We start from the raw sequence: 23,089 nt of genomic DNA on the forward strand, positions 1-23,089 counted from the left end.
ATTCAACAGAACAAAACGTTACCCAGTCCTGCACCATCCTCACAATCGTTATGCTTGAGTCCATTGTTGCAGCCACTGTGTCAGTCCATCTCGTTGAAGGTCGTCCTCTTTCACTGACCCTCTACTTTTTCAAGCATGATGTCCTTCTCCAGAGACTGGCCCCTCCTAATAACAAGTCCAAAGTACATGAACCAAAGTATCACCATCCTTGCTTCTAAGGAGCATTCTGAAATTAAAGAAATTACCCTCCCCTAAATCACTCATTTTCTGAATTAGGTCTCAGAATACAGACCCAAAAACCACATCACAGCTGCTTACAGTCACGAAGGACATCCAGATTATCCTAGATTCTCATGGCCATGGGCCCCCTTTTGAAATTCCTGTCTGCCTGAGGGGGACAGGGGGAGATGACCGGCTTATAGGGCCGAGGTGAAGCTAAGGAGAACTTGACAAATGGCAGCAGCACGTGGGCGCAGCATGCCCCAGAGAATGGAGAAGCTCAGGTCAGCACATAGAGCCGGCAGATGTGTCTGGCAGACAGAAGAGGAATGGGGACTGCAGATGGCCAGTCAAATCAGTAAGCAATTCAAGACCAGGCAGGGCAGTGGTCAGCGCTCAGAGATGGGCTCATGCTTCGTGGGCAGGGGCAGGAGGAGGAGCCAGCCCTAGAAGGAAGTTAGCAGACATGGGAAGAGCACCCAGGGTCATTAGCCACACACTGAGGCTGGGCAGAGCCTCTTCCTTAAAGGCGGAAGACAAGGTGCCCTGGGTCCCACACTCTGGGTATCTAGGGAACATTGTTGTTTTTAGCCACTGTCAAGTCGGCTCCAACTCACGTCGATCCCTGTACAACAGAACAAAACACTGCCTGGTCCTGCACCATATTCATTATCATTGGCATGCTCCAGTCCATTGTTATGGCCACCATGTATTCTGAGTGTCTTCCAACCTAGGGTGCTCATCTACCAGCGCTGTGTCGGACAATATCCTGTTGAGATCCACAGAGTTTCCACTGGCTAATTTTTGGAAGTAGATTGCCAGACCTTTCTTCCTGGTCTGTCATAATCTGGAATCTCTGCTGATACCTGTCCACCATGGGTGACCCTGCTGGTGTTTGAAATACCAGTGGCATAGCTTCCAGCATCACAGCGACATTGAAGCCACCACAGTACAACAGACTGACGGATGAGTGGTCACTAGGCAACATAGCTAAGCATAAATTTTGTACAGGAAACCCAGTGGTGTGCTCACAGACAGCCCCACGGCCTCAGCTACATGGTTGCTGTATAGGTTTCTTAGAGCTGCCACAAACTGACTTATAGGAGCAGATGCTTATTGTCTCATAGTTCTGGAGGTTGCAAGTCTAAATCAAAATGTTGACTGAGCCATGCTCCCTCTCAGGCCTCTGGGGGAAGGTCCTTTCTCGTCTCTCCCAGCCTCTGGTAGCCCCAGGCATTCTTTGGCTTGTAGCTGCATCTTCACAGGCCATGCTCCCTCTGTGTGTCTCTCTGAGTCTCTCTTCATCTTTTATCAAGAGGCCATTCCTGTTGGGGTAGGACCCACCCTACTCCAGTCTGACGTCACATTAACTGATAACATCTTCAAAGATCCTATTTCCAAACAAGGTCACGTTCTCAGGTACCAGGGCTTAGGACTTCAACATGTCTTTTGGGGGAGACTTCACTGAGCAAAGCGCAAAGTGGATAAATCCCACTTTCATTGCTGACTGCGTGGTAACGATCATTATGAATTCAGTTCCCAAAGTGTGGACATGGATCCAGTCCTCACCTTCCCACTTCTCTATCCTCACTGCCAGCTTCTATACAGCACGCTCTCTCTGCCCCTAGCTACCCAGAGCTGGGTCAGAGCTCACAGGTTAGAAGGACATCTTCCTTCAGACTGCCAAACAGGCAGATGCCAGCCCCTGCTGTCTCTCCCTGCCCTTGTGGGTTTGTTAATTCGCTGGAATGACCCACAGAACTCATGGAGAGTAAAATAAAACTACTGATTTATTATAGCCAGAAAAACCCCTTGCTGTGGAGTCATTTCCTATAGGACAAAGTAGAACTGCCCCACAGGGTTTCCAAGGAGTGGCTGGTGGATTCGAACTGCTGACCTTTTGAGTAGCAGGCAAGCTCTTACACACTGCGCTACCAGGGTTCCATAGCTGAAATGGATACAAATGAAGAGACACAAAGGGCATGGTCCAGAAAGAGTTACAATACATAGGCTTCGTGTCCTGAGGGAATGCACAGCAGATGTTCTCTCACCAGCCAGGAAACTCTTCTAAGCCTCAGGCATCAGGGCTCTTCTCATCCTCCCTACCTGGAGGTAATCTCAGGTGTCTCCTGAGGCTTAGTCAACATCAGTCCCCCAGGTGATCCCTATTGTTCCTTTCAGCCCCCACTCATTAGCCTCAGGTGTAGTCTGTCAGGAACCAAGACCAGAAGTCACTCTGCTTGTTGTCAGGTGAGCCAGCACCTCACAGAGACACAATTCAGTACAGAACAGTTGCTATCTTGTGAGGAATCCCCTAAGGAACTAACCAAAGCCCTGATAGTTTGAAACTACCTGGCAAGATTGCCCTAAAAGTAAACAGGAGCATAGAAGTACGATTTGAAAGAAAAAGACCACCTCTCCCACTAACCTCTCAGCACTTACAGTTCACTGCCTGTATTAGTTTCCTATTGCTGCATAACAAATTACCACAAATTTAGCACCTTACAACAACACCCATTTATTAGCTCGAGTTCCGTAGGTCAGAAGTCCTGGCACAGCATGGCTCGGTTCTCTTCTCAAGGGCTCAGGCAGAAGCCGTGAAGTTGGTCAGGCTGTGTTTTCTTCTGGAAGCTCTGGAGTAGAATTTGCCTGTGAGCTCATTCGGGTTGTTGACCAAATTCAGTTCCTTGTGGTTGTAGGACTGAGGTCCCTGTGTCTTTGCTGGTTGTCAGCTGGGGACCACATTCAGCTCCTAGAAGCCGCCCACATTCCTTGCCACATGGATCCCTCCATCTTCAAAGCCAGCAACAGAAAAATCTCCCTCACACTGAATCCCTCTCAAGCTTTGAATCTCTTTTTTAAGGAAGAGCCCAGTCCTTTTTAAGTGCTCACCTGATTAAGTCAGGTTCCCCTCCCCCTGCAATGATGTTCCTTTCCTAAAGTCAACTGCGACATATAGCATAACCTAATCACAAGTGACTATCTCATCTTACTCACAAGTCCCGGGAATTATAGAGGATGTATATGCCAGGGGACAGGAATCATGAGTGCCATCTTAAAATTCTGTCTACCGCACTGTCCATCTCTGACATGACATGGCTCTGGAACAGATCTGTCATTCTCCCATAAACAGCTTCCTAACCGTCCAGGCCATCAAAATTGGCTAGGGCTCAGCTAAACAGCCCTGTCACTTTTAGCCAGCGCCCCCTGCTCCTCCTGCTCCCAAAACACCCAGCCTCTTTTTAATTAACCCCTATTGCCCTCCCCTTCTCCTTGGCTCAAGGAACATAAGTATCTCCAGCACAAAGGTACACTGGGGAGTCTCCCAATCACAGATGCCTGCGGGGTTCCCTACCCTGACAGCTTCCTGTGCATCAGCAACCACTTAACCTCTCTGCTCTGGTGGCAAATGCAGTGTTGTGCTCCACAGGATACGAGGGGGGCAGCTTGACAAAAATCCTGAAGGACATCGAACAGAGCCCTTTGGTCATGTTGGACCGCTGGCATCTGGAAGTCATCCCCAGAGAGGAGGTGGAGAATGGGGACCAGATCCCATACAACATCATGAACAACTATTTCTCCATTGGCGTGGTGAGTTGGCTAGAAATTGGCTTCCTTCTGGAAAGAGAATGCCTGGGTGGGCAGGAAGGGTTAGAGTCTTCAGTTGTTCCACTCCGGGTCTCTACTCTTCACCTGTCCCAGCTGTCCCCAGCCCTGACTTAGGTCCAAGCATCCTCTCATCTGGCCTGGGAGTGGGCACCCTGATTGCCCCAACCCCCTCTCCTTGGTTATAAGGAAATCCCTGCCCCTCTCATTTTAACTAACATAAGTAAGAATATCAGGAATTTTTTCAAAAAATATATTTACCATTTGAGTACCATGTTTTTACACAAATAATGCGTGCCTTCTGCGTTTGTTTGCCAGCCTTGCCCTCCCTGCTCCAGGTATTTTCCTAAACGAGCTATGCTAATTTTTTTACAACAACACGCGGGAAAGGATTGGCATGTTGGCACTTAAAAGGATGCCTCTCGCGGAAGGGGGGACATGGCTAGCAAACAAACACAGAAGGCATGCATTATTTTTGTAAAAATACTGTGATTTGAAGCAATTAAAGAAAAGCAACACCAAGAAATAACTAAGGAGCGAGGCCACAAGGAGATTGTTGCTTAAGCTTCCAGAGTTGGGAATTCTGTCCTCAAGGGAGGCCCGCCTTGTTCCAAGCTGGTTTGGCTTGCTTAGCTTGTTGGACCCTTGTCTCCTGTTCTCTCCTCTCATCTCAACCCCATCACACGAGTGCTTCCCAAACCTCTAGGGGCATCCTCTCCTGGCTGACCCCTCAAGGGGGAGGTCCTTGCTCCTCATTGGTGCCAGCACAGCCCTTTGTGCTCACCCCTTAAGTGTACTGTCTGCATTAGATGGAAGGGATTGTTTTAACATACCGTCTCCCCCAACGCCTACTAGCAGAGGCAAGGACAGTGCCACATTCGTCTTCCTTCCCCTAGTCCCCAACATACCTAGGATAGCTCAGTTAGTTTGTTTCCTTGAACTCAACCTGAGGTGCAAAGAGGATTGGGGTGGACACTGCTCCCCAGGCTGTTGGAGTGAGGACAAGGAGGATGGGCAATTAATCATTTTCATAAATAGAGCTGCGCTTTGGGAGGGGAGTGCAGTGCGCTCACCACTGCGCCAGGCTTTATGTATTCTGGCCCTCATAGCAACCCTGCAAGGTAGGTATGGTTGTCCCCATTCCACAGACAAAGCCTGAGGACCGTCGACTAGGGGTAGAACGATGGCTCGCAGAGGGATGGCTCGCATGGCTCTGCGTTATTCCGATGCCAGATTCTTCCCTGGTCACTTCCCTGTTTTGGAATTACGCTTCCCAGTTTCATATGCACGTGTGTGTGTATATATATACACACACATGTATATATACATACACGCGTGTATATATACACACACACACACATATATATATTTGCACTTTAGGTAAAACTTTACGCAGCAAATTAGTTTCTTTTTCAACAATTTATACAATTTTTACACAGATTGTTTTGTGACATTGGTTGCAATCCCTGCAGTACATCAACACTCTCCCCTTCCACACCCCAATTCCTCGTTTCCATACATCCATTTTTCCTGTCTTCTTGTCTTTGCTTTTGGGCAGCTGTTGCCCTTTTGGTCTTGTGTACATGACTGAACTAAGAAACACATTCCTCACGTGCATTATTGTTTGCTGTATAGATTTCTGTAATCTTTGGCCAATGGGTGAACTTCAGGAGTGGCTTCAGTTCTGAGTTAAAAGGGTATCTGAGGGCCATTGTCTTGGGGGTCCTTCTAGTCTCTGTCAGACCAATAAGTCTGGTCTTTTTTTTGTGAATTTGTATTTTGTTCTACATTTTTCTCCTGCTCTGTCAGGGATCCTCTATTATGATCCCTGTCAGAGTGGTTGGTGGTGGTAGTTGGGCACCATCTAGCTCTTCCGGGCTTAGGCTGGTGTTGGCTGTGGTTCATGAGGTCCGTTAGTCCTTTGTGCCATGTTTTGTTGATTCTTATGACTCCACTGAAGGGCATTATTTGCTCCATTTTATTGATGAGGAAACAGAGACTCAGAGAGATTAAGAGATTTCCCTTCATTTTCTGACTCCTAATCCAGTGTTCAAGGTCATTGCATGGCACAAATGGTTTGCACCCGTCCATCAATGGGTTTTTTATTAACCTAAAGGTTAATGGTTTGAACCTACCCAGTGGTGCCATGGAAGAAAGGTCTGGCAATCTGCTTGCATGAAGATTACAGCCAAGAAAACCCTATAGAGCAGTTCTACTCTGTAACATATGGGGTTGCTGTGAGTTGGAATCAACTCAGTGGCAGTGGGTTTTGGTTTAATCCAGTGCTCTCTCTATTACTAAAACAGGAGAGGAACTATTGGACCCATGATCAGCTTCTGAGAAGATAGGGGTGGTGGACCGAGAGCAAATGTAGGGATCCCTGTGCTCCAATCTATCACCCCAGCCCCCTGGCCTCAGTTGGGGAAGACATCTTTCCCTAGACCTCTTCTGGTTCCTTCCTAAAGGGGCCTAGGCAGACTCCTTGCCTCTTGTTCTTGCTTCAAGACCCCTCTCCTTTTGGACTCCCTGCTTAGGCCCTGCATCCTCCCAGCAGGAGCATATGCGTCTTCAGCTTCTGCAAACCAGACATGACTGACAGGTCTGTAGTTCAGGCGGCTTCTAGACATGGACTTCTGTCATAATAGTTTCACAGAAGCTCAAGTGTCTTTTTCCTACGGTAGCCACAGTATAACTTGCTGACATTTACAGAGTTCTTACTGCGCAAAGGGAGAGCTTTCCTATGAGGTAGGTACAATCATTATCCTTTTTTGTTTTGTAAAAAGGACCTGTAGCTTAGAAAGATAAACAGGTCCAAGCTGATGAGTGGTCAAGCCAGAAATCACTAGTGTCTAGCTCCACGTCCTGACTGAGCTATGGACCACTGAGCCATGTGGCCTCTGCACAACCCTCTCCATCTTCATGCAGCCAACCACAGCAGCATTTGGGGAGAGGGAAGTCTCAGAATTTAGTGTGGCTGACCAGTGTCGCTTGTCAGAAATGCAGATTCTATCCCCAGGCCAGATTCTGATTCATACTCTGTTTCAGTGGGTCAGGGCCGGGTATGGGAATTTGCATTTTTAAGGATTCCCTGAGATAATTCTGATGCAGATTGTCCTAACCAAGTCCTCAGTGACAACCCATTAGAGCAGAGAACAGTGACCAAAGGAAGCAGTTCTTCACGGGAGCAGAAACCAGACGGACATAGGTGAAGCAGAGAGGGAACCTAGAAGGGAGGGGACAACCGGCTTCCAGGAGTGACCAGCCTGAGAGAGAGCTGAGTGGCAGAACTGGACTACCTTCCTGGGAGCTTCTAGATGGCAGGTTGCAGCCACAGCTGCCTTTCAAGTCTTCAGCCCCAAACATTCCCTTTCTCAACATATCCAGCTCTGGCGGCCGGAAATAACACAACAGAGACCTAGCAGTCTGCCTGTCTGTCTCTGCACACCAAACTCATTGCCGTTGAGTCAATTCCGACTCATAGCAACCCTACAGGACAGAGTAGAACTGCCCCATAGGGTTTCCAAGGAGCAGCTGATGGATTCAAACTGCTGACCTTTTGGTTAGCAGCCATAGCTCTTAACCACTGTGCCACCAGGGCTCTACACACAGCCATGTGCAAAAATGGTACACACCTAGTCACCCATTCAAGTCCCAATTGTTGTCTACTTTGAATTTTTTTTGATGATTCTGTGTGTTTTCACTAATGAAGGCATGCTGATTAAAGGACCAATCTGGAATTTTTGTGATGAATTATGGATTTTGATACCCATTACCTGGGATCCTGTGTGTCCCAGTGGACCCTGGATGATGTAAATCCTGCCAGTATGAGTCAATGATAAAATCGGGTAAAGTATGAAGGCACCTGGCAAAAATGATTGCACATACATTTTATGCTAGTCTCCTTCTTCTTAGCCTTCTTATTTTTCAAGAAATTTTTCAAAACATGGCACAATGCATTCTTCCTTACTGTAAAAGCAATACTTATAGTCCAAATAAATAAAGCCAAAGGATTTTTTAATCTCAGGAAAATTAGTGCTACAGTGCATTCTTCATTGCTGCAAAAGCAGTACTGGCCAAATAAATAAAACTAACAGAATTTGAATCTCAGGAAAATTACCACTACTATGTATTCTTCATTATAACAAAAACAGTACCAACAGCTAAGAAGCAGAAACAGCTGCCCTGGAGTACTGCAGACCTGCTCACAGTGATGCATTCCACCTGCTACATGTGGACGCGATGATTGGGCCCTAAGATTGAATGCAGGGTAAGAATAGTTTATAGGAGTTCCAGTCTCTTGAAAAGTACCACTACAAGGCATTATTCCTTATTGGAAAAGCGTTACTTACTGTTCAGAAGCTAGAAAAGAAGGGAGTCCATAATACTTGGAAATAATGAATGACGTAAAGGAGAAAATGGCCACTATGACTGAATGAAGACTGGCAATAGCTTATTCTCTCGATAAGTGCATTCTCATTAGAACGTAGTAACTGGCGAATATGGTGAGGAAGCTTATCTCACAGAAATAAAGGCAAACCTGTCAAAAGTTTAGAAAATTAGCACATCTGGAAGGCATCACCTAAAACAATGTTCAATCTACAAAATAAGGAGGCTCCAACTCACAGTTCTTGAGTTTCTAGCATCTTAAAAGGCTCCCACCTTCAGGCTAAACACGTTAAAATCAGGCTACCTCCTTTCCAAAAAACTCTGTTGTTGTTAGGTGCCATCGAGTAGGTTCAGACTCATGGCAACCCTATAGGACAGAGTAGAACTGCCCAATAGGGTTTCCAAGGAGCAGCTGGTGGATTTTTTTTTTTTACCTTTTGTTTAGCAACTGAGCTCTTAACCACTATACCACAGGCATAAAAATTGGGTGGGATACCATGTCCCACAGGCCTTAAAAGGGTAATTGCTGACCAAATGGAAAACGCACCAAGATGTAATAAACAGCTTCCCCTCAATAGATTGTTAGTTGTTAGCTGCCATAGAGTTGGCTCTAACTCATGGTACCCCCATGTACAACAGAACAAAACGTTATTGTTCAATCCTGTGCCATATTCATGGTCATTGTTATGCTCAAGTCCATTGTGTAATGCCTTCCAACCTAAAGGGCTCATTTTCCAGGACTATATCAAACAATATTCTGTTGTGATCCATAGGGTTTTCCTTAGCTATTTTTTGTAGGTAAATTGCCAGGCCTTTCTTCCTAGTCTGTCTTACTCTGAAGCTCCACTGAAACTTGTCCACCGTGGGTGACCCTGCTCGTATCTGAAGTACTGGTGGCGTAGCTTCCAGCATCACAGCAACATGCAAGCCACCACAGTAGGACAAAGTGACAGACGAGTGGTGGCTCAATTAGATAACCACCTCCTAAACCTAAGAACCAAGACTCATCACTAATCATGGTTTTAAGACATTCATGCAAATAAGAAGGGATGGAGAGAGAGAGGAAAGTTCTATGAGTTATCCCCATCTCCCACAAAGGTCAAGCTACTGATTTGCCCTGGGCTCACTTAAAATAACCCAATCTGTTCATCTTTCAAGTTATGAAGAACTTCACAATAACTTCCTAATAATTTTTTTTTATGCACCTTTAGCTTGTGCATGTTTAATATTTTATTGTAGAGAACTGAGGAACTGGGGCTATTTCTTGTTGGTCTACCCTTCACCTTCTCTCAGTAAAATATTTGCAGGGTCTATGTGCTCGCTCTTTAAAAGTTGGAAAGGGAAATTCTTGAGAAAACAAATCACCAACACGCAACCTAACAGAGTCTGGGGCTGACATTTGCAGAAGGTCTTGCTCCCTATTTGACTTCCCAAACTTGGTAAGAGGAGAAGTAGATATGTAAACCAACCCAGTTTTACTTCCTTAGGATGATTAAATAGAGTCAGACTCCTTTGGCAAAGAGAGCCGTGCAAAGTCTTTGCCTCTTTTGAAGGACCGGGAATGTCTTATTGATATCAAATATCTGCTGCCTTGCATTCATAAAAATGATGGCAATGACCACTGCCGTGGTATTCCTGGTGGTAAAGAATTTGCCCTGCTGAGTTCTCTCTGCCCTCTTGATGCTAATGGGACCCATTTAACAGACAGAAGGATAAACTAGGCAGGAGGTCCAGCTTCTGCTAGCCTAACTAATGGACCACAACTACCACAGCCTCCCCCATACTCAGTCCAGCACAACTAGATGATGCCCAGCTACCACCACCAATTGCTCTGACAGGGATCACAACAGAGGGTCCTGGACAGAGCTGGAGAAAAATGTAGAACAAAATTCTAACTCACCAAAAAAGACCAGACTTACTGGTCTGACAGAGACTAGAGAAACCCCGAGAATATGGCCCCTGGACACGCTTTTAACTCAATACTGAAGTTACTCCTGAGGTTCACCCTTCAGCAAAAGCTTAGACAGGCCCATAAAACAAACAATAATACACATAGCTCAACCATGTATTTGAGACTAAATGGGCACACCAGCCCAGGGGCAAGGTCGAGAAGGCAGGAAGGGGCAGGAAAGCTGGATGAGTGGAAAAGGGGAACCAAAGGTCGAGAAGGAGAGAGTGTTGACATGTTGCAGGGTTGGCAACCAATGTCACAAAACAATGTATATCTATTGTTTAATAAGAAACTTACTTGCTCTGTAAACCTTCATTTAAATCACAATAAAAACTTCAAACAGATTCTGCTAGCCTATCCAGGGAGTGACTACAGCCTTGGCCACCCCACCACCACATTCTAATCAACCACATGCCAGGTTCCCGTCGGTAAGGAGTTGAGAGAGTTGGCCTTATCAGTCCTTTTAACCCATGATATCCACTGGCAGAAGATTTTAAACACAGTCATTCAGGACACCACTTCCTCTGCTTTCTCTAGCCTCCTCCTCCCTGTTCTTTATTTTTGGATTTGCAGAAATGTCAGGATGGCCAGGTATCAGTGACAGGAAGTTTAGGCCTGCAAAACAGTTCCTGGGCTATGTGTAACCCTGAAGCCCTCAAAGGCTCTGCTTTCACCAAGCCTTAACAGAATGAGTGAACAGCTAATCCCTTGATTCAATGAAATCTATTTCTGATGCCAGGGGAACCCAGGGGCCAAGGGGAGGCCGAGGCCTGTCACACTAATCCACACACCACTTCCACCTTCTGTGTTGTGGTTATTAAGATTCACCAGCCAGGTTTCCTCAGTGATAAGCCTTCTGCCCATTAGCGAATGGGTCAAAAAGCATCATTTTCTCTTCAAAGTCTTGAATTCTCTTAACATAGGGTTCTTGTCCCACCCGTAAGAGCCCTGAACTTACAAAGACAGTTGGACTTATGGAAGGGGGTCCTACGCAAAGGGTCTGCATTCTTTTCCATCCCCCACTGTTTCAGACATTTTCAGAACAATCCCAATTTCAAATAATCTGTTCTGTTGCCTCCTTTCTGTCTTGTTATCTCCATAAATTGCCAAGGTAACCTGGACCTGTATTGCCCAGTATGGTAGCCACCAGCCACATATGGAGCCCTGGTGGCCTAGTGGTTAAGAGCTACAGCGAGCTACAGCTGCTAACCAAAATGTTGGCAGTTCAAATCCACCAGCCACTCCTTGGAAACTCTGTGGAGCAGTTCTACTGTGTACTATAGGGTCACTATGATTCGGAATCGACTCGACGGCAACGGGTTTGGTTTTTGGTTTTAGCCACAGGTGGCCATTAGGCACTTGAAATGTGTCTTGTTCAAATTGAGATGTGCTGTAAGTATAAAATATACAGCAGATGTTGAAAACTTCATATAAAAAAATGTAAAATATTTCATTAATATTTTTCTAGTGATTGAATGACATGTTATTAGGATAATATTTGTGGTACATTAGGTTAATTAAAATATATTATTAAAATTAACTTGATCTGGGTTTTTTGTTTTTTACTTTTTTTAATGTAGCTACTAAAGCCCTGCTGCCATTGAGTCAATTCTGACTCATAGCAACCCTATAGGACAGAGTAAAACTGCCCCATAGGGTTTCCAAGGAGCCCCCAGTAAATTCGAACTGCCAACCGCTACACCACTAGGGTTTCCAATGTAGTTACTAGAATATTTTAAATTACATATGTGACTTACATTATATTTCTATTGTAAAGTGCTGGCCTAGATATTACAACATTTCAGAGTCCAAATGACTAGAAAACCAAGTCGAACCCGTTGCCATCGATTCCAACTCATAGCGACCCTGTAGGGCAGAGTAGAACTGCCCCATAGGGTTTCCAAGGAGCAGCTGGTGGATTCAAACTGCTGACCTTTTGGTTAGCACCCAAGCTCTTTAATCACTACACCACCAGGGCTCCCAAGAATCTTTCATCCAGCCGTGTGCCTGGAGTTTGAGTTCAGGAGAGAATAGCCGGTGTCCATGTCTCTCCTTGTCTCTTCTTCACCCAACACCTTATAGAAAAGACCCCACACAGAAAGGCCATCAGGAATCCATCTTCATCACTTTCCCAGGTTTGTAACTCCCATCTTCCCTCTTCAGAAGAGAGATTTAAAGCTGAAGGAAGAAGACAAGACAGGACAGAGACACTCTCTCTCTTCTTGTGAAGACGCATTTCACTGTCATTATTACCAAGAAAGGATTTGGACCATGGTAGCACTGGTTTCCAAAATTTAAATGCAATGACTCTGGAATGTCAATACAGCCAGTTTGGTGGCTGGCACAGAGCAGCTCAATGAAGGATGAGGGTGAATCTTGACTCCCACCTTAATCCCCAGGTAGAGAAACACGATCAGAGTGTTTACCATCTTTGCCTTTTCAAGACTTTAAGAGCAAAGGAGCTGCTCGACTCTTTTACATTGTGTATTTACCAACAGACTACATTTTCAAATTCACAGTGACACCACTTTACTAATAACATTGTAAAGGCTGGTCTCTGTGAAAAGAAGCTTTGCAAAACCCTACGGGAAAAACCTTAATATAAAAAAACTGAGGACAAACAGAACAACTACACAGAGGGAGCACGCCTCTGTGCATATTCCAGATAATAAAAAAAAAAAAACAGGAGCCCGTCACAGCAGCACTGGGGGCCAGGGGCTCGGAAAGTACAGATCGTGCTGGCAGCATGTGATTCTTTTTTTCTTTTCCCCCTGACGAAAGAAAATTAGTGCTTCAAAGGAATACAAGTCGATGGAATGTTTTCTTGAATTCTTGAGAAGCAGTTGACGCATGTCACGTGAATCTTATTCACAGAAGCTCACTCAGAGAGAGGGAAGCGGCACAGCCTAGGGGCGGGAAGGTCTACTTTCTCCAGAGCTGTGCGGGCTGGATGGGCCCCTATGAGCAAGGCCACCCCAGGGTCTGCAAGCCAAGACCTTCAACTCTTGATATGTCTTAAACCAAAAAATGAAATGAAATTACAAGTCAACAGCTAAAATTTAAATGTTAAATTCCCAGGACAGTATTTCAGCAAAGAGTCTTTCCCAACCACAGATTAAACCCATCTTCTTGAATTGCTTTCCTCACTTTCAGTGCTGGCTGGAATGACTCCTGTGCCATGTGCAAATAGTACAGTAAAACCTGGAAAAGCCGGAAGCTGTTTAGGGCGGAAACCTCCAGAGAAGGAAAACTCAAAGATTTTCCACTGAAAGTGGTAAGACTGCTCCCTGTCAAAGGCAGAAAATTGACAAGACCTGGAAAAGCAAGGCAGTCCCATGGTGTTCCGGCTCTCACAGGTTTCACTATACAAAGCCTCTCCTTGCCCCCTCACCTGCCTCTGGACCTTCTGTCCCCACTGTCAGCCTGTATTCCACCCACTGCACCCAGTGGCTGCTCAAAAAAGGCTTCCTCACTGAACCTGTACCTCCCGATGTTTAAAAAAAAAAAAATCAACAGCCCTAAGTTTTCTTTTATAGCATTTCCATATCAAGGAACAGATTTAATATGCATTTGCTGAAAACTCACTGCCTGGAATTCAGGTCTCTTTTAGTTACATAGTTTAGTAATTGGGTTTCTGGATTTGTGCCTTTTGTTTGTTTGTTTGTTTTTTCCCTGCACACGTCTGAATCAGCTCCCTTGTTTCTGTGCAGCCTCATCCCTCCAGCCCAATTGGCCTGTTTATTTCCAAAGCCCAGCACCTGCATCCCAAGTGGTAGCGCTGGGGCCTGAGCACTGAAGGGGGGCGGACACACATTCTTATGCTAGAAAATGAGACGACTAACCAGGGTAGAAGGACACATTTGGGGAGGAGAGAGACACTCGGTTTTAGGTTTGAAGCATTGGCTTGGTTTTGGAGATACCCACCATGGAGGCTTCAACATCTAGAAATGAGAGTTATTGAGATGGCCCTCAAAGTGGAGTGTGAGCCACAGGGAGAAGAGAGCTCAGGGCAGCACCACTGTGTATGGCTGAGAGGGTGTGGGCAGTGGATGGAGAGCCAGAAGCACAGTGCCATGGGAGCTGTCCTGAGTTCAGAGGAGCAGGTAGTCAATAGCGCAGTAAAATGTCCATACTCAGACTCAAAACATTGCCGTGCAGTTGATCTCAGCTCATAGCTACTCATAGCAACCCTGAGCCACCAGGGCTCCAAAGTGTCCATAAAAAGAAAAAAAAACCAAACTCAGTGCAGTTGAATAGATTTCAACTCATAGCAACCCTATAGGGCAGAGTGGAACTGCCCCACAGGGTTTCCAAGGAGTGGCTGGTGGATTGGAACTGCTGACCTTCTTCATTAGCAGCCAAACTCTTAACCACTGTGCCAGCAGGGCTCCAAAGTGTCCATAGGATATGGTAATAAGACTCTTACTGATAACTGGAAAGAGTCATTTCAGTGGAGTGACAAGGAGCAGAAGCCAGAAATTAGAATACATCCTTTTTTATTATCTACCAATGAGGTATGTTCCACAGGAGAAAGATGTGGCAGTCTGCTTCGGTAAAGATTTACAGCCTTGGAGACCCTATGGGGCAGTTCTGCTCTGTCCTGTAGGGTCGCTATGAGTCTGAGTCGACTCCGCAGCAATGGGTTTGGGTTTTTGATTTTCATTGAGGTATGGAATCCCTGGGTGGTGCCAATGGTTAACGCACTTGGCTGCTAACTGCAAGGTTGGGGGTTTGAACCCACCCAGAGACACTTCAGAAGAAATACCTGGCCATCAACTTCCCAAAAACCTGCCACTGAAAACCGTATGGGACACGGTTCTACTCTGACACACGTGGGGTCGCTCGGAGTCAGAGTTTACTCAGCGGCAACTGGTCTTTGTTGTTGTTTTGAGGAGGTAACCCAATGCCACTAATTCTTTTCACTGATATGGATGGATGATTAAGAGCTAATATATAACAGCCTGGTACCAACGTTCAAGTTCCCAGTTTTGACAATGTGCGGTGGTTATGTAAGATGTTAGCACTGGGGAAAGCTCTCTATACTATTTTTGCCACTTCTTGTGAGTCTTAAAATATTTCAGAAGAAAAAGTATTTAAGAAAAAAAACAGTTAATATGACAGTGCATTTCCAAAAACTCACATTTAGCCCCCCACACAGGCTGCTGTACTGTAACTGCTCTCCCTCTTTAAAGGACCCAGGTGTCCCCTTCACTCACCCTTGAACTACCTGCTTCTCACTAGCCGGGCACAGAGTGAACATGGCAGTGGCTCTGGGGTCAGCTGAAGTGGGCTCTCAAAGCATTCCTTACACTGACTTGCAACCTTGGACATGATGTTCAGCTTCTGTCTGAGCCTTGGTGTCCTGTCTGAGATGGGGTCTGAGGTCTGGGAGGCATGGCCACTAACCCAGCATCTGCTGTCCTGTCTTGCCCTTTCAGGATGCTTCAATTGCACACAGATTCCACCTGATGAGAGAGAAACATCCTGAAAAGTTCAACAGCAGGTAAGAGGCCATGGCCCCTGCAGGCCTGGCTGCTCTGCCCTCTGCAGCCTCCCCGCCTGGCCTGGCCAGACCGAGGCCTCCCACCTGCTGTCGTGGCAAAGGACTCTGCTTTCCTGCCATGAGGCCGGAAGAAGGGTTTTCATTTCCAAGTAGAAAAAATGTCAGAAGCCTGCCATAGCCTGGCAACTGTCCCTCCCAAATGATGCCGTGCAGAGGGTGGGGTTGGAGTGAGGGAGGGGGGAGGCGTGGGGCACCCACCTGGAGGCGGATTTGCCCTTGGCTCACTGGAACCCCTCTCATGGGGCCCCCCAACCCCCAGCCCCTACAACTCTTCTAGGAAAGGAGTGGAGAGGTAGAAGGGGGTTCTCAGAGCCCCCCAGCTTCTTTGCATACCAAAGGGGAAAGGGCAGCAGCTCCTCCAGGGCCAGTACCAGAGCACCAGGAGGGCGTTGCCTCTTCCTCCCAAGACAGTGGAGGGCAGCAGCCGAGAGGCCTGTGGTGGCCCCTGCAAAACCAGGAGCCTACCAGGTCCCAACCTTGGCCTGGACAACCCTGTGTAAAGTGTGGATGTCAGGTCCAAAAATGAAAGGAAAGAGAAAGCCAGTTCGTTTACAAACAAAACAAAACCCTCCTTGCCTGGGGGAGCTAATTTGGGAGAACTGCATTGTGACAGGCATAGTTAGCCCTGGAATTGTTCAATTTCCCTTCTTCCTTCTCTCCTTTTTCTTCTCCTTGGTTAATTCCTAGCCCTTCTCTTTTCTCTTTGGGTTACCATTTCAAGATGACCACTGGACCCCATCCCCACCCTCAGGCAGGCAAGGAGGAGGGAGAATAAGAATTTAGACTCCATCTTTGAGCCTGAAGGGCTTGACTTTTATTTAGCCTGCAGGGTTCTTTTCAGAGAAAAGATCAGGAAGTTGTCTGCAGACATTCATTTAAGGCCCAGCACCCCCAAAGGAGACTTGGTGGCATAGTGGTTAAGAGCTATGGCTGCTAACCAAAAGGTTAGCAGTTCAAATCCACCAGCCACTCCTTGGGAACCCTATGGGGCATTTCTACTCTGTCCTGTAGGGTCGCTATGAGTTGGAATTGACTTGACAGCAACTATGAGTTGGAATTGACTTGACAGCAACGGGTTCCCCCAAAGAACTCCCTCATTTTCTTTTCTGCTCCTTTCTCCTGACCCCACAGCCTAGGATGTTAGCCAGTAAGAGGAAAGTCTTTGGGGGGATCAGACAGTGAAAATAATGAAGCTACCTGTGGGATGTAGTTGCCACTGAACCAGCCTTGCAGGGATTTCTGTCCGCTTTCTGTCCCAGGCGTCTTCCTTCTTGCTGTCTCACGTGCAAACCAGACACGCTCAGTAAACACCCCAAACACTCACGCTTTCAGTCCCTTCCCCTCCTGCACTAACAGATTTACGGATCAAACGATTCCCGCTCACAGACTTTCTCATTCTCATATATCCACATGATCCCTTTTTACACTCCCACTCTTCCACCCATTCCACAGACTCTTAAGGTGCTCTCGTCACACAGGTACCCATGTACGTACTCATGCACCCGTGCCTGTGACGATGCCGTATATACGCTTGCAGAAATCCATGGGGCTCTGTTCATTCATTCATTCATTCAACAGTCCGTTTTGAAAACATCTCACAGCAAGCACAGCTGTGCAGGTGTTTCAAATAGGGCTGTGTAGGGAGGTCACAGTCCAGTGGCAGCAACAGACTGGAAAGCAAATATGCCTGAGGATTTGTGTAACGTGAAGTGAACAGAAATGAGCCATAGGGACACAGGAGCCCTGGTGACATAGTGGTTAAGAGCTCTACTGCTTACCAAAAGGTCGGCAGTTCGAATCCACCAGCCGCTTCTTGGAAACCCTATGGGGCAGTTCTACTCTGTACTGTAGCATCACTATGTGTCGGAATTGACTCGTTGGCAATGGGTACAGGAATACAGGAGCTCCTAGGTGGTGCAAACAGTTAAGGCTTTCAGCTGATAACTGAAAGGTTGGAGGTTCAAGTCCACCCAGAAGCACCTCAGAAGAAAGGCCTGGTGATCTATGTCCAAAAAAATCAGCTATTGAAAACCCTATAGAGCCCTGACACACACAAGGTCACCATCAGTTGGGGTCAATGCCATGGCAACTGTTTTTTGTTTTGTGTTTTTAATGGTAACATAAAGCAAGCTATGGAATGTGCCCTTGAGGGTTTTCCAAAGACAGAGAAGTCCGAACCAAGGCACAGAAGGTAAGTATGCGTTTGCTAGGCTGAGTAAAAGGGGAGGGACAGCCCGGGCAGGAGGAACCGAGGGTAGAAAAAGATACAGAGAGGGCATGCTTGGGAAAGGGCAGGTTGTTGGGTGTGGCCGCCGACTGCGTGGTCTGCTGGCATGGGAAAGAAGAAAAGCCTCTGTTGTTTGTAGACAGCCCAGGAGCAGAGGGAGGGAGAGTTTTTCCATATTCCAAAAATCAATATACAGGTCAACGTATGATATAAGTAGAGCAATTGTCAGGTACCCACAGGTGGAATTATGCAACCTGGGCTGTCTAAGGTAGTTGGGGTGTTCGTTTTCTCTTCACCTTTCTCCTACGTGTGTTTTAACATTAGTTGGAACTAAACACAACTGGAAAAATAAACCTGTCAAGAAAAAAAAAAACTGCAGCGTGTATTTCAATGCAAGTACAAATTCACTGTGATCTGAATTACTGTTCCCATTAACAAGACTGCTCTTCAGGGGTAGGTTGGTGCCTCACCCTTCGCCTGGTTGAGGTCAAGGTGGTGTGGTCACCTGTGACGCTGGGCACGTGGATTTGCATGTTAATCCACGTGTTAGCCTAATAAGTGAAAACACTGTGGGATAAAGGGCTTCTGCCTGCTTCACAAGGTCACAGAACACTTGCTATTAATAACTTTGGGTCTTCGCTGCTTCCACCCTGCCTGCGTGCCATGTTGGAAAATACCCTGGAGTGCCCGGTGTGGCCACGGAGAGGCAGGCGAGCAGCCATTTTCTCCAGACTTCCTTATTTAGCGTTGGAGATGATTCTAAATAGGCAGGTGGTTGTTGCCATGGTTACCGCATTACACCAGCTGCTAAACTTAGGAAGGGCCACAAGGGATAGGAAGAAAGCTTGATACCCAGGATTTGGAAATGTAAACGGTATTATCAAACAAGGGTTCGTTTTACTCTGCTGAACTTAGGTTCTCTAAAGAGTAGTCACTGCTTGGCTGGAAGCCCTTAGTATTAATGCCGTGCCTGGGCCCACAGGCATGATCCTGAGGTTAAATCTAGGGAGTTGTAATTGTTTGGTTTTGTTTAGTTTTGTTTTCAGTAAGGGAGAGTGACTAGCAAGAGCTAATGTATCAAGAAACTTGAATCCTTTGAAGTGGTCATTCAGTTGCCTGTACTATTCTCACTAGAATTCTTTTTCTTTCCTTGTTGTGGTAAATATATACATAACAAACCGTTTGCCATTTCAGCATCCTTCACACACACAATTCAGTGAAGTTAAACCCATTGCTGTCGAGCGGATTCTGACTCATAGCGACTCTATAGGACAGAGTAGAACAGCCCCATAGTGTTTCCAAGGAGCAGCTGGTGGACTTGAACTGCTGACCTTTTGGTTAGCAGCCGAGCTCTTAACCACTGTGCCACCAGGGCTTCTTCAGTGGCATTAGTTATGTCTATCATGTTGTTCAGCAGTTACCATTATCCCTTCCCGGATGTTCCCATTACCTTTAAGAAGCTCAGTGTCCCCTAACCAGTAAGTCCCCCTTTTTCCCTCTCTCCCACCTGCCCCTGGAAATCACTAATAAACTTTGGTCTCTATGCATTTGCCTATTCTAGATATTTCGTGTAAGTAGGGTAATACAATATTTGTCCCGTTGTGACTGACTTATTTCACTCAGCATAACATTTTCAAGGTTCATCCATGTTGTAGCATGTATCTGCCCTTTATTTTCTGACAAGAATTCTTCACATGGAGTCCAAGGGCGTTGCAGACTCTGAAAACACCTCAAAAATTTTATGTGAAATATTGAATGTATTTTTCTGAGGAGAATGTCTGTGACTCTCCGAAAGTCCTTAGAGGAAACCATAACCCCCAAATGGCTAAAAGTCACAGTTCTGAGGTCCCTTTGAATCCAAGGAAGCATCAAGTTATGATTCCACAGTTGAGGCTTCAGGAAAGTCTTCCCTCAGTGGCTTCTTTATACAGGTTGTTGCCAGGGAAGGTGGTTGGTTACACAAAACAAAATTATGTTCCCTGATAGAATAGCTTTGTTAACAGAGCAAGAACCAGACCCAGGGATGCAGGAAGATGCACCCAGTGTGAAGGACAAGGGAAAAGCGGTCTTTAAGGGCAGAGACGGGGCTATTTTCTGCCCTTTTTCCTTTCCTCTCATTGACATGCTATCATTAATTGCTCATGTAGGTGCGCTATGAAAATGATCATCTCACTATTGGTACAAACAACAGAAGAGGTTTAATTCAATTCAGTTCCTAACATGTTAGAAAGTGTGCTAAGATACAAGGGTAAGTAAGACCTGGTCCCCGCCTTCAAGGAAGTCAAAGGCTAGCAAAAGGAAACATAGTCCCGAAGTATTTTTTAGAAAATTATTTCAATATACAAGGTTACATGTAGGCGGTCGTAACTACACACAGGAAATTGTAGCGTATACGGGAATTTATTAAGGGTTATATCCCAAAAGTCATTTGAAAATGAGTTGTTTAGAGTGCAGAAATCATGTTAAAAGGGAACCCATTCCATTGCCATCAAGTCGATTCCGACTCATAGCGACTCCAAAAGACAGAGTAGAACTGCCCCATAGAGTTTTCAAGGAGCAGTGGGTGGATTCGAACTGCTGACTTTGTGGTTAGCAGCTGAGCTCTTAACCACTGCAGCACCAGGGCTCCTATGAGGAAACCAAGGATACCAAAATAAGAACAGTTATTATGTTTTGATCTCCAATTGGATGCCAGAAATCCTGGTGGTGAAGTGCTATGGCTGCTAGCCAAAAGGCTGATAGTTCAAATCCACCAGGCGCTCCTTGGAAACTCTATGGGGCAGTTCTACTCTGTTGTATAGGGTTGCTATGAGTTGGAATGAACTTGATGGCAACAGATTTGGTTTTGGGTTTTTTGGTATTGGATGCCAGGTGGTGAACTAGGTTTGCATTAATTTCTTTATATCCCCAAACAAACAACCTTACAATAGTAGCATTTCCATTTTTCAGATAAAGGAACTGAGGCTGGGAGAAGCTAAGTCACCTAAAGGAGGTCGTACATCTTATTAAGTAATGGAGTTGATTTGATCCTAGCCTAGCTCTCAACGCAGAGTCCAAATTCAGTTGGCTGCACCTGCTATCTTCCACGGATTTTGTTTGGCGAACACCTGGTGTATACCAAATACTCTGACAGTACTTTATACATGGTCCCCCTCAATACTAACAGTAACCTGCCAGGGTAGGTGCTACTGTCCTCATTTTAAAGATGAGGAAACTGAGGCTAAGGAAGGTTGACTTCTCACGTACTCCACCCACTTGTATAAATCTTCTAAGTAGGAAAATGCCTTCTGACTTTCAAAGGAAATACCACAGGACATACCACCCACTGTCAGCCTACGTGGTATGACTCTTCTCCCTGGTTCAGTGTCCACGGCAAGGAGCAGAACCAGCTACGTGATTTTTGAGTCCCGGTACAAAATGAAAGTGTGGGGCCCTTTGTTCGAAAAGTATTAAGAAGTTGAAGACAGTGACGGCAGACAGAATAATAAACCAAGTAACAGACCCTTCTAAGCTCAGGACCCTGGGCAACCACACAGGTCTCTCTCACGTCCCTGAGCTGGCCCTGGCAAGCAAAGAGGGGTTAATAAAAAGAAAACACATTTGCCAGGGCTCAAAGAGTAAGGAGTTTGCTCTAGAGGCAGAAGAATGGAGGAAAGAGGGTTTCAGCTGGCAGCGGGGGGTGGGGGAGGAGACAAGATTATCAGCCCATCAGCCAGACACAGACAGCACTAGCAGAGGAGCTGAGAACACCTTGATGGTCTTCCAGGTACCCCCAAAACAAGTTCTCTGAGATGTTTCTGGATTAAGTCTGTGGCAATGGTCTCGTACACAAGGTGTATGTACATAAAAGCTACCTAATTCCAATGTCACTGTCAGCGAGTGTCCAGAAAGAGAGGCCTAACCATGGAATTTTTTCATTGTTGGTAGAAAACTCAGAGCACTTGAGGCATGTGTTATTCCAAACCTGCTGAGTGTCATTCACTTGAACGTGTCCCTCAGCAGTTTAGACTGAAGCGAGGTATTTCCTGTTAGGCGTTTCAAAGAGACCGCAACGGTATTTCATTCCTACCAGAAGCTGACCACCTTTCCTGAAAGCCCTTGGGGAATGAACAGACCCTGGAGTGTTAGAGTACTTGGAGCCAGGCCCACGGAGTCGCTGACAAGGGGTTCCCCAGCAGCCCTGATGTAGCTGGAGTCCTTAAGAGGTTCGAAATGTATCTTGCAGATAACTAAGCGCTTTGTTGATATTTATAGAAAGAGGCAGCTGAGTATAGACCATGTTGGCATCAAAACCTGGCTCTGCCACTTACTAGCTTTATGACCTTGGGCAAGTTCCCTAATCTCTCTAAGCCTTTGCTTCCTCCTCTGAATATTTTGCAAGTATTTAATGAAGTAATATGTAAGATCGTGGCCCATAGGAGGCTCTCAGCAATTATTTGTTTTTGAGTGTTGTTGGGTGAAAACCGTGAGGAAGGCATGCCTTTGTGACAATAAAATGCTCCTTTGAAAGACTGGCAAGTGGGATTCAATTATAGGGTCTTAGCTCCATTGACATGTTCCTTAAGCTGAGAAGCTGGAGAACTGCTACACTAAGGAGATTCCAACAGTGCATCCAGTCTGTCCAAATCTGGTCTTAGCGGGTGGATGTGCACACCAGTATGCACACCAGCTAGCCATGGGACTAGAGCTGTAGAGGAAATCCCCTTCACTGGCTCCATGGGCCTCCAAGAGACAGAGGTTTGGAATCTGAATACCAGGGATTCTAAGTGCAAATGCTAAGTCCAGGCTGGAGGCAGGATTGCAATAGGGGATCACAGAGCCCAGCTGAAATGGTAACAGGAAGGGCAGTGTGGAAGTGGGGGAGATGCAGACAGATGCTGGGTGCACCATGGATGCTTATGGCTTACCAGCTGGAACCATGGAGAGCACAGTTAGTGGGCGGGGTGTGGGTGGGCCAGGCAGTCAGGTACCTGGGTGAGTGACTGCCCTTTCTTCATTAATGCCTACTCTTCCCTCACCCATAGCGTACCTGTTCCCTGCTTTAAATGAACAGAGGCATTCAATTGGAGGCAAAATAGATACCAGTAAACCTCAATTCATGGAAGTCTGGAAAGGAAAAGGCCTCTTCTCTTTTTTT

The 23,089-nt window shown here is 46.2% G+C and overlaps 1 protein-coding gene across 2 annotated transcripts in view; it reads left to right on the forward strand.

Annotated features, from left to right (window-relative positions):
* Positions 1-23,089, forward strand: part of DGKG (diacylglycerol kinase gamma) — a 248,355-nt gene that overhangs the window by 132,754 nt on the left and 92,512 nt on the right. For both annotated transcript variants that reach the window (XM_049880842.1, XM_049880850.1), the window contains 2 exons: positions 3,650-3,810; positions 15,601-15,665. In XM_049880842.1, the coding sequence (XP_049736799.1) occupies positions 3,650-3,810; positions 15,601-15,665 (226 nt within the window). The remainder of the gene's footprint in view (positions 1-3,649; positions 3,811-15,600; positions 15,666-23,089) is intronic.

This window comes from Elephas maximus, chromosome 1 (assembly GCF_024166365.1).
Source record: "Elephas maximus indicus isolate mEleMax1 chromosome 1, mEleMax1 primary haplotype, whole genome shotgun sequence".
Taxonomy (NCBI): Eukaryota; Metazoa; Chordata; class Mammalia; order Proboscidea; family Elephantidae; genus Elephas; species Elephas maximus.